Source organism: Brugia malayi (genome assembly GCF_000002995.4).
Source record: "Brugia malayi strain FR3 genome assembly, contig: Bm_v4_Chr3_scaffold_001, whole genome shotgun sequence".
NCBI classification, from domain to species: domain Eukaryota; kingdom Metazoa; phylum Nematoda; class Chromadorea; order Rhabditida; family Onchocercidae; genus Brugia; species Brugia malayi.
The window spans coordinates 13,905,741-13,917,883 of record NW_025062477.1 but is presented as its reverse complement, the minus strand read 5'-3'; the positions used below and the strand labels follow the sequence as shown (position 1 = coordinate 13,917,883).

General features: G+C 27.7%; 1 protein-coding gene across 1 annotated transcript; it reads left to right on the top strand.

Moving 5' to 3' along the window:
* Positions 1 to 1,143: 1,143 nt before the first annotated feature.
* On the top strand, positions 1,144 to 8,656 carry Bm7241 (Uncharacterized protein; the record flags this gene model as incomplete). Its single annotated transcript, XM_001891890.2, has 20 exons — positions 1,144 to 1,284; positions 1,540 to 1,671; positions 1,938 to 1,991; positions 2,442 to 2,633; positions 2,830 to 3,006; positions 3,225 to 3,334; positions 3,392 to 3,467; positions 3,793 to 3,916; positions 4,087 to 4,249; positions 4,352 to 4,552; positions 4,843 to 4,946; positions 5,290 to 5,404; positions 5,546 to 5,710; positions 6,089 to 6,264; positions 6,557 to 6,667; positions 6,788 to 6,885; positions 6,984 to 7,129; positions 7,363 to 7,558; positions 7,882 to 8,025; positions 8,510 to 8,656. 20 exons carry the CDS (start codon positions 1,144 to 1,146, stop codon positions 8,654 to 8,656), a joined length of 2,772 nt encoding a protein of 923 aa, XP_001891925.2.
* Between the last annotated feature and the right edge of the window lie 3,487 nt (positions 8,657 to 12,143).

Sequence of the window (12,143 nt, the reverse complement as noted above, 5' to 3'; positions counted from 1 at the left end):
GGCATTGTTGAAACTGACATTTTTTCGCTTACTTCGAGTATTGCCAGAAATTTATAAAGCTATAATAAGAATTATTTAAACTATTCCACATATAATATATTCTTCAAAAAAAAAATTAGTTATAATAGAACTGAATAAATTAACCACAACTGTAAATAATAATAGAAAAGAAGAGGATATTAAAAAAATACATTTTCATTACTATCCACTATTAAGTTGTTTCCTACAATTCATATCATAAAACTCTTTCTGGCATACTGTAGTCGTTATTAGTTAGATGGAAGTAGGGTCGATTCCGGGGTGTGTCGTTCTGAAATCTTTTGCTGTTACGGTAAATTTGCTGCAAGATCGATTCCGGTGTGTGGTATTCGTGAATGTTTCCTCATTTCTGGATGTGTTATTCTTGAATGTTTCCAATGTAAAAAATTACAATAAAAAAATAATTCTCGAATGTTTCCCTAGTTCTGGGGTCTATTATTCTTGAATGTTTCTCTAGTTCCGGAGTGCATTATTCTTAAATGTTTCCCTAATTCCGGAGTGCATTATTGTTGAATGTTTCCCGAGTTCCGGGTTGTGTTATTCTTAACTGTTTCAACGAGGTGTATTATTCTTAAATCTTTTCTAATGTAATGTTTTTAGTTTCCAATATTAGTCATTTATATAGTTGAATTTCTGAGCTTTTTTAGCTTATTATTGAATTAGACGAAGTCAAATTACAAACACATTTTTCATTTTATTTTTTCAATGGTAGAATGATTATTTAAACTTATAATTTTATCATAGATTTGGTGCTACTTGTAATCAGTTTCTTTTGCTAATTGTATTACTTTATTTTTTTATTTTTTTTTTTTAAGTTGTTATGAGTAACTGTGAGAAAGTATCTAATGGAATTAAATTATCCGATAAAGAAATGCATTTCAATTTATTAGTATAAACGTTGGTAGATTAATGTTATGAACAAAAAAACAAAAGAACATATACATTCGTATGGATCTCTATGCGTGCATGCATGTGTCTGTACTAATTTTTCTATTTAAATTTTGTGATGTTTTTTTAAAACGTTTCTCTTCATAACTTACATTTCTCTATGGATTTTAATTATGATTTTAGTTTTAGTTTACTAATTTTCCTTTTTTTTTATGGATGAAAAGGAATCTAAGGAATTCAAAGAGGAATAACAGCGGCAATTCGAATAAGCGAAATAATGATAGCATTGGAGAAACGAAAGCCGGTAAAACGACTATTCGAAAAAGTGACAGAAATGTGAAACAAGGGAAAGAGCAGGTTGTGCTAGTGAATTAATTTTCCTCGCTTTATTTATGAAAATATTTTGGAGAAAAAAAAACGTTCTATATTTCTCTACCGTATTATTTCGTGAAGTTTGAGAATTAGACCAAATCACGAAATTTTATGTACTTTTTTCACAATTTCTCGAAAGTCTATATTGCATTACATTTTTTTTTTTTTTTTTCAAATATTTTTTGATTGCCTGTAAAGAACGTCAGATTTATTCAGGACCATTAATTTATCATTTTCCAGAAACTTGCTGTTATCACGGTCAATTCCAAAGATGATAAAAGTGATCATTCAGATGGTGACGAAACCGATGATAGTCAGTCATTTGATGAGGGAGAAAATGTTGCTATCGTTCGGCCCTCGAAACCTCCCAAGGTAATCTTTGAAATCGACATGGTCTCTCAGTAGATTTAAATCCTTTTTCGGACGATGGAAATAAATTTCGGAGAGAGAGAGAGAGAAAAAAGTCTTTATAATAGCACTTGTAAACTAGCTATTAAAAAAGCAAAGAAAAAACAGTTTATAAATATGATTTTGGACATATGAAGAGAAATAAGAACGAAAAAAGTAACAAATAGTAAATTTAAATTCAAGTTCAACTTTTGAATGAAATTGAACAAAAGCGATAATTCTGGTTTCAGAAACGAACCCGAAGACGCCCACCGGAGAAATATGCTGAATATGCCGCTTATCGAGTAAATAAAAATTATATATTTAATCGAATAGTCATTTTATAATTATGTGATTGTTCATTTTTTTATTCATTCGCTTATAAGTTTGAAACAACTTAATAGAGTGTAGTCAAAAGGAATAATTAAAACTACAAAAGCAATGAAGTAGGTCAGCCAACAAGTGAGGGGTCTTGAAAATAGAATTTTCTTTGATTAGAGAGACCGATGTTTAAACTATAACAATTTCCTCCTAATCGAAACAATACGGTAAGAATGTAGTTTATAAGGAAGGAGATTTTATCAAATGCAAGTTTTGTTAAGATTTGAACTTTTATCTTCGGCGCTTTTGATGGAATAACGCAATGAATTTGTTGGAAGATGTATAAATTAAATTTAGAATTGTTACGAGCTTCATGCAAAGGTTGAATTCAAAATACTTTTTAAATGAATTTAAATGAATTCAGCCATTTGCAGGGTCATAAAACAAGTTGGGCAGTACTGTCAAAAACGGAAAAGCACCAACTTGCTGTACGAGCATTTGCGGAAAGCGCTGATGGCACGGTAAAGTGTTTGAATGAAAAATGTACGAAAACTTTGAAGTCTATGGAAGATATCGTTAGCCATGTGGATAAATGTCTGAAATTACCAGAATATTTTAAATATATGGTAAATTTTTTAGTCTGCTTTCATAACAAAGTGTAAGATGAGATTATTTTAAGTATGACTGATTTCAGATCTTGATGTCCTATGCAAAATTATGTCAGTTTAATTTAAACTTTAGGTAATATAGGAAAATAGGTTTTTAATTATATATCTGAAAGCTTTTGTCATTATTGAATATTGTAATATTTTTTGCTGATAGGGTAAGGCTGATGTGTTTCGAGCACTTGATAAAGTCACAAAGGCAAAAATTTTACGGGTTTCAATGAATGCATTGGAAGTTTTGCCATGCTTGAATGTCGAAACATTGAATTGTACACAAAAATACGGGCATCTCTATGCGCTGTCATATCATCTCGAAAGATGCGGTCAAGAAAGGGTACTTTTTAGTAATTCATATCAGCTAATTCTAAATACATAAAATCTCCTGAAATTTTCAATGATTTAAATATTTAAATATGGCTGTGAGGGGATTTAATAACTTAATATACAACAAAGACGCTTGGTTGTTTAAATTTATGCACTGTGTTCAAGAGGAAAAAAGTAACAAAATCTGGTAGAAATTGATCGGGTTTGTAAATTTTAGTGGTTTTACAGGATCAGTTACCTTGGAAATGTTGGAAATGCGGCTATGCAACAATCGTAGCAAATGGTCGTGAACATTTAGCCAAATGTACAAATCCGAAAATAGGAGGAAGAGGACAAAGGTTGTCAAAATTGGAAGTTTTCCATTTTTATGAGTAATCTTCATTAGTAATTTTCAGGTCGGACGATGAATCATACTCTGAAAATTCAGAAAGTGATGAATTGGATGTGGATATTTCCAAGAAATTCAAAAAAGTATACTTATTAAAAATTATTTCTATAAGCTTTTTTTTTTTAACTTATTCTTTTAGTTGATTGCAACTGGAATTAGCTCCTGTTTGCTGGATTCTGTCATATTTTATCTGTTTATGGTGGAAGTTAAGGCATATTGTTAAATATTAAAGTAATATTCTTTCCACTCAGCTTCATTTCTCAAAAGAGGATTAAAGTTGCAGAATTGTTGGCATAAATCGTTTGTCAGCATTTATAAGTGTTTTTGTTCAAATCAAATTCTTCTTTGACAGACTTTATTGCTATTTAAAAAGAGCGTTTAGATTTTTTCTATTTTTATTAATTGTAGAATAGGAAATCCGATAAGCAAAAGATGGCATCAATAGTACAGGAATATTTGCCAGAGAAGAGTTCACGTATGAGAATGACTGATGGAGTTAAGCGATTCAAGTTTAAAAGTGCAAATCTTGAAGGTAGTTTAAAAGATTTTTTGTCACAAAACTTTTTTTGAAGTCATGGCATTTTGTCTAATTGTCGAATCTTTCTCTCTTGGAACTAGATCATCGAGAAACGATCTACTCATTATCCATTATGTAACTTTATCGACTATTCATTTTTATAATGATTTATTGAAAATCTTCAGCAAATGCTCCAACACCTTCTGATTTAATGCAATACCAAGAAACAATCGATCGAGCCAATGAGTTGCTTAGAGCACAGAGAGAAAAGGAATCTCTTTGCGATTTACTTGTCAAATTTGAACATCATCCAAATAATTTCAAGCGTATTGCACCCCATGATTTTAGGTATGTTATCTTTCTGGTTTCTATATTTTCATTTTACTCTAATATTTTGAGTAGAAAATTTGTAAGGTTTTAAATTTTTACATTTTTTGTTTTAAATTGCAGTGAAGATTTAAATATAATGCTTAATAAGTACTCCATTCCTGTAATGCTTCCTTCCGGCGATAGTGATGAGTGGCAGTCAACATCATCAAATGAAAGGCGAACTTCCGGTGTGAAAAATGTTCGGAAACATCGGATAGCTGAAGAAAAGCAAAGGTTGCCAGTTTTTGTGCCCAAACCTTTGCACTACAAGACGAAAAAAGCGTAAGTTAGTAATGACTAATTTTGAATTAAATTAATTTTTAAGTTAAATACCTTAAGCGGTTTGCAAAATAAAGTTTATAATTAAGTAGTTTGGTATTCAGCGTATCTTAACATGCATTTCTTTCGGTTCAAGAAAGCAAGCTGGTTATTTGAGTATTCAGGTAATATTGGCACTTCCGTAATTTCAATCCCATCTATTCTCACTCCGTTATTTTTGAGTTATCAGATGTCTCATGCAGTGTTTTCTCCCTGTCTTCTTTAGAAATGTATTTTCGAATAAATAATTTTAGGCATTTTATGTTAACTGAAAATAATATACACGAAATTGGTTCTATTGCATACTGTGGAGGACCAATATCAACGATTAAAAGTTGTCCACGAAAACTAGAAGATGGTTAGTTGATTCCGACAGTGAACGTTTCTTAAGGATATTTCTTGTTTTGCAACACTAACATTTTGGGACCAAAAAAAAAAATTAATTTGAATAACTGAATTGAATAAAGGAAATGAATAGTATAAAGTAAACTGTATAAATCAGATGAAATAATTGCTTATGACATACTGTATGATATAGAATTGTCATAAAAAAATTTTTTTGCAATATGTTTTTATTATGTATACCGATTTTATTTCTAACAATCTTTGTGGCTTTATATATATATATATATATATATATATATATATATATATATATATATATATATATATATCATCATTTTTCTCTTCGAAAAATTTAGGTCGTGAATGTGTGGCTGTTACGGTGTTTACTGATGAAGAATATCTGATTTCAAAAGATCGGAAAAATAACACTGATTATGTTCAGTTTTGGTTGTATGACAATAAATCGGAAAGGTATAATTGTCTTGCTGTAATTTGCTATAAAAAGTTGATAAACATAACTGTGTAATAATAGTCTGATAATTATATTTTTATTTAATAAAAATAAACTCGAAATTATATCTTTTGTAATAAATTCAGTTTTTATCATTTCAGGATTTCTGCTTCTTTTTGGTTTCTTTTGGAAGTAAATCACAGCACAATACTTTGTACAGCTTGGTGCCCATCGTTGCGAAACTCTGTTAAACACGATAGCAAATTGTCAAATTTTGTTGGTATTCTTGCAGTAGGTGGTATGAATGGTCCAATTTCGCTCTACGGGTTAGTGATTTTGCTTCATCACTGTTATTTTTTATATGCAAGGTGGAATTTGAGAAATTTGATACTTTAATTCTATTCTGTTTCATTTCCAGTTCCAGTCTTTGTTCAGTTTCTATTCGAGTTATACAGAATTTTTGTTTAAGCTAAGTGTAAAAGTTTTGGGGACAAGGAGAATGAGGAAATGTTACCAGTAAGAAGAAAACATAGATCGCACTCAGTAAGCTTGCTTTTATAAGTAATACAATAATTTTAATTCAGGATTCCTAGTTACACAGATTATTCATTATTTCTAGTATATTTGGAGCTTAAACAAATTTCAAGGGATTAATTTATAATTATATGTACTTATAAAATTTATATTTAATTGTAAAATTTTAGTATACGTAGTGATATACCAGTTCCTTCAATCAATAATAATAACCCATTGGTATATCGTTGTTCTAAACCTGATCTAATTCTTTGTTGTCCTGATTGTTGTAAAAATATACCAATCATTTCAATTGCTTGGAGTGAAAAAGGTGGTTCTAATAAATTGGCATCTGTTTCTGCATCAGGTACATATCATACAGTTTTTATATTTTTGCAAACTTTTAATTTTTTTTTTTTTAAGACTTAGTTTTAGTAAGATTTAGTTTTTAAAATTTGAATAAATAAGATAGCAGCATTATGCTGAAATTGAAGGGAATCAAAACTGTGTGAGAAATATATTTCTAAATCCATTTTGTTTGTTATTATTAATATTAGCCTTCCGATGAATATTTCTTAACAAAATCTTCTTTCAATATATACATATATATATATATATATATATATTTAGTAAATGGAAAATTGATGAAAATATTAAAGGTCATGTATTAATTTGGGATTTGAATGAGAGTACAACATCAGCAAAAATCATATATGATACTGAATGGTTATCTCCTCCTTTGAGTGTTGTTTTCTGTGGAATGGGACAATGTAAGTTTTGTCAAAAAATTCTCTGAATTCGAATTGCTGAAAATCGACATTTCATTTTTCTCAGTAATTTTTTATTCTATTTATTAATGATTTCTTTTTTTATTATTCATTTCGTTTTAGTAGCTGTATCATTCCGAGAAAAATTAATTAGAATATATGATTTGACCACACTAACATTTGTGATTGAAGAAGGTGCACAAAGAACAGCTGGAATGCAGGTATATTTTATGTAAATTTTATATTTTCGTGATTTTTTTATTTCAATTCGAAAATTCAAATCATCTAACAAGGTTCTTTCTAAATATTCCAATTATAGGTTTATTCACGAGAGGGACTTTTCAATGGTATATTTAGCTATCAGCAGGATTTTACTCTTAGTGGCATGCATCTAACTTGCGGTACATGTTACATTGTACTAGGCTCATCAAAAGAGAATTTCTTCGTCGTTCCACTGGCTAATAAGTTTGTATTTATTAAATGTAAAATGCGTGTGGTAAATGAGCTCATGAATTTTGAAAAAAAATAAATTTGGAAACAAATATTATAATTTATAATTTGATATCAAAACAAACTAAATTTCAATTCTAAATAATCCACTTAAACTTTTTTCACATGTGAAATAAAATGATAGATTTCTGCTAATCGATTATTTACTATTTAGTTTTAAATTTCCTTTCTTTTTTTCTTGAATTTAGGCATGAAGTGCAACTCTGGGATATGTGTATTTGTCCAAAGACAGGCGCAATAATATCAGCTGGAGCAGATGGTCGTCTTCAAGTCTCTCTAAATGGCCGCTTAGCTGCTATTCGATCGGAAAAAGATTTTGTATTTAATGCATGCCGGGTTGTCCTCACATTAGTGAGGAAATCTGAAGAAGTACCATTGGCGAAGGTATATTTTACGATAGTTTTAAGAGAAAGTTTTTCTGGATTTTTTTTTTTCTTTCGATGACAGATATCAAATCTAAATCTATCCCAAATAAAAATATTTTTTGTGCGATGTTGGAATGGAGAAGAAATGGATGATGGTTTCTTATAAATTCATAAAGATTAATAAAAAGTTCCACATATTTCATCACAGAGAAAGAAATTTTGAATTTTTACTTGTGGAACATTTGATCATTTTATTAAGTGTAGTTGATTTAAATTAGTTTTTTTGTCTTCGAAAACATTTCTTAAGGATACTGCTTAATCTTGATCAGCTATCTTCATTAGGCCGTTGTACCACCTTTAAATGATGATGTCAATGCCGATGATAGTGCCGAATGTGAAAATGAAGCGAGATTTCCTCCACCTCAGACAAATTTACAGTTGTGTGCTGAAAAGTCGCATCTCGAATTTTGTTTTGAGGATATTAAAGTATATTAATTTTTGCATATTTAGTAAAATCTAATAAGAGTAAAGGCGATCTTCTTGTAAATTCATAAAATCTTAGTTATGGGAATTTGTCTGAGTGATTAAAACTAGAATTTGAACCGAAATATTTAACAATTGCTGCGAGCACTTCGTTATCATTGTAATAGAAATTAAGGAAGTTTACCTGTTAATTAGTTTTATTCTCTAAAAGAAGAGTAACATGTGACTTCATACTTGTTAGGGTTGTGAAAGAGCTGTTTAATGTATTTTATTTTTTTCTTTTTATAGTCGTTGATGTAACTTTAGGATCCAGTTTTTAAATTTTATTTTTGTAATTGCTGTTATAAATGAAGTTTTTTACATGAATATCACCGAAGTTACTCTGTTTTTATTTTAATGCACAATTAGTTACTTCTTCAATATATTAATTTAAATGAAATACTAATCTTTTTGTCTTCTTCAAATCAAGTTTTCTTTTTTTTTTTAGATTGGTAAAACTGCCATATCACAGTTTAGCTTAGATCTTCGTACGGAATCACTAAATCGATTAGCTGTTAGTGAACCATCCGGAAAGTTGGCAATTTGTGGTGGTGAAGCTGGCCTTCTGATCTTCATTCCTTGTTTTTTGCGATGATCCATGATTTTTTTTCTTTCTTTTCAAAATTTTTTAATATTAGTAAATAGTTTTGAACGTAGTAGATTGATTTCATTTTGCTTTAGTCTTGTTATTGTCATTTGTTGCTTATAGTAATAGTAATAACATTATTTCGTACTCACTTTGTAGTTATCATTGTCATATCATTTGTGCTAAACGATTTTTCTAGCATTTCGAAAAGTTACTTTTTTTTAATTGCCCAAATAAATTGATAAAACAAGTTTTGCTTTTCACATTAATTTCATGTAATGATGTTGCTATAAACATATAATTCGTTTTTCTTAGGAAGTGGATTCGTTTGAAAAAAAAAAATGATTTTTTTGAGTAGTAAAATTATCCATTTGGAAAAGTATACTTTAACTAGAAAACAGAAATTGTTAACAAACAGCTCACATTCATAACATAATTCATTCACATTCCATTAAAAATAAAAAAAAAAAAATATTTTAACATGGATGAAAATAAATGATTTAGCCCAGCTAGTAGCTGCGAAGAGTTTTCTTTGTTTTTGTTTTTTTTTTTTTCAAAATTCTGATAGCCTAATTAAATAGATCAAAGCGCTATTTGAATTCTTATTTTAAGTACAAAAAAAGCATTAACTAGTATTATCGATTCATATTAAAAATGCAAATATTAAATTTTCAAGTCTTTTCATCAAAATCATCCTCCTATCATCATAGTTTGAAAATAATTGATTAAACCATTAAAATAAAATTAGTTTTTGAAAAGAAAAATTCTTTTAAAATATAAATGATTGGATTATAATTTACAATTTGGCAAAATAATTCTTCCATTTTATTTTTTATTGTTTTTCCAATAAATGATAATATTTCGATGTTTTTTTTTTTTTTTTTTTTTTTTTTTTTTTTCAAAAATATATCATTACATTATACTTTTTTGTTTTGAAAAGAAAATTTTATCGAAAATATTTGGATTTTCTTTTTTTTTTGTTGTTTTGTGAATTGTTTTTTGCTGGAAATTATTGATTTACAATCGAGGAAGAGAAGATTTAGCTGATAAAATTGATAAGATTAGAAGAAGAAATATTCATTTGTACTTTCAAAATTATTCGAAAGATAATTGCAATAGGATATATTGATAAGATATTTGTGAAAGAAATATGTTGGATTATTTGTAATTTAGTATTATAAATAATTTTTTAGTATTTTAGTATTATGTTGAATTTAGTATTATAAATAATTTTTTTATTTCAAAAATATTTTACAAAATGTTCCGATTATTCCCTTACTGATACTGATATTATAGAAATGATAAATAGTTGACAATTAACAATGATAGATGTGATATTTTATTCAAATTTATTTCATTTCTATTAATTTTTCAATAATTAAATTTTATTTTTCGAGAATATTCGTTCATATTATTAATTGATTATGCAAAAATTTATAAAATAAGCAAATTGAAGAAAACGAAATTACTCTATTTGATAAATTATTTATTTCATTAATCTGCCAGAAAATAAATTAAGTAAGAAATGAAGGGAAGAAGAAAAGTTAAATAGTTTCATTGAAAAATGTAACTGATATATGTTGAAAATATAGCAAATTAATTTATTATTTTCTATGATTTTACAAAAAAATAAAAATAAAATTTATTCCCAAAAATTCAAAAACTTAATACTTTATCATTCTTTAAAAAAAATGAAAAAAAAAAGATTACTTTTTTAACAACAAAAAACGAAAAAACCAAGAAAAATTTGATGGAAACTTTAATTAATTTTAATTTCGAAAAAAATGAATGAGTTGTAGAAATTTTAGAAGAAAAACAAGAAATATTTTAATTCATTTAAAATTATTTTCAAAGAAAAAAAAAAAAACAAAATAATAAAAAAGCAAAATGTTTAATAAAAGGAAACTAATTATTATTGATAATTGATTGTGTGTTGAATGAAATAATTAATTACACGTGTAGGTGAATACACGTACGTAAGTCTACGTCATTATTTATGATTATTTTATCTTTATTCACTATCTTTTATGCATATCTTATGTATATCTTTAAATTATAGATTAAAAATTCATGCTATATACTTTCAAATATGTTATTTATCATTGTTATCTTATCTTTTCCACTCTATCATATTACATAGACCATGTTTACGTGATATCCATTTTATCACTGTAATCAGTCTTATCAATTCGTTACTATCTATCATATATTACAGCTTGTGTATACATATCTTTAGATTATATTTCAGAAATTTAGATTATGTATCAAAGATTATATATCAAAAAATTTTAATAAACATTTTAAAAATGATGAAATTTTTGATTATCATAAATTTTCGATGAAATGATAAGTTAAAAATGATAAGTTAAAAACTTTTTCTAAGCATTTTAAAAATAAAAATTTCCTCCGTAACAATTTTTTTACAAAAATTTTCTTTCTGTTAGTTTAATTTTAATTTTAGCAATTATTTAGGATAATGAATTTAGCATGAAATGATATACCAACTGTTGGTTGAATAGCAGTACTTTTAATAAATGTTTAATTTTTTTTAACATACATATACAAATTTATATACATATATGCAAAGAGAGAGAGAGAGGGAGAGAGAAAGAGAGAGAAGGAGAGAGAGGGAGAGAGAGAAAAGAGGAGGAAAAGTTTTAAGTAAGAAGGAATAATGAAAAAAAGAAATATATTTATACATTTTTTTTTTCTCATCTCCAAATTATATTTTATCAATTTAACAATACAAGAATTATCGTTTCTAATTTTTGAAAAAAGAAAAATTTAAAAAGAGAAGAAAAAACAAAGAGGGAGAGAGAGAGAGAGAGAGAGAGGAGTGGGAGAGGGAGAAGGCGAATAAAAATTAATAGGAGAAAAGGAGGATAGAAGTTATTTTTACAAAAAAAAAGTGATATTACGGCGATGATATTTTCGTATATCAGTATTGCTCACAATTTTTCATTATTCTTGTAAGAGGAATAGGAGAGAGGGACAGACGGACGGGCAGGGAGAGAGAGGGAGAGAGAAGAAAAGAAAATAAATTTTTTTTGTTCTTTCCGAAATCTTTTTTTGCTATTCTTTTCTTTAAATTTAGCATATTTCATACATATATCAATGTATGTGTGTATGTGTGTGTGTGTGTATGTGTATGTATGTATGTGTGTGTGTGTGTGTGTGTGTGTGTATGTATGTGTGTGTATAATATATCATCAAACTATTTGATAACTTTTTTATCCTTCTTCACTTCTTTTTTTCTTTAATTAACTTTAACTTTTTATCTTATTTTATCATTCATTCATTCCCTCCCTCTTCTCTCTCTCTCCCTTTACTAAAAGAGAGAGAGAGAGAGATTTATTTGCTTGGCTTTCTAAACTATTAGCTAGAAGAATCTCGACAAGTAACAGCTGTTAGTATGTGTGTAAAGAGGAACTTTTAACCGGAAAGATATAAGAATACCAACGAAGTAATAAGTAAGCAATTGCAAAAGCAAAAATTC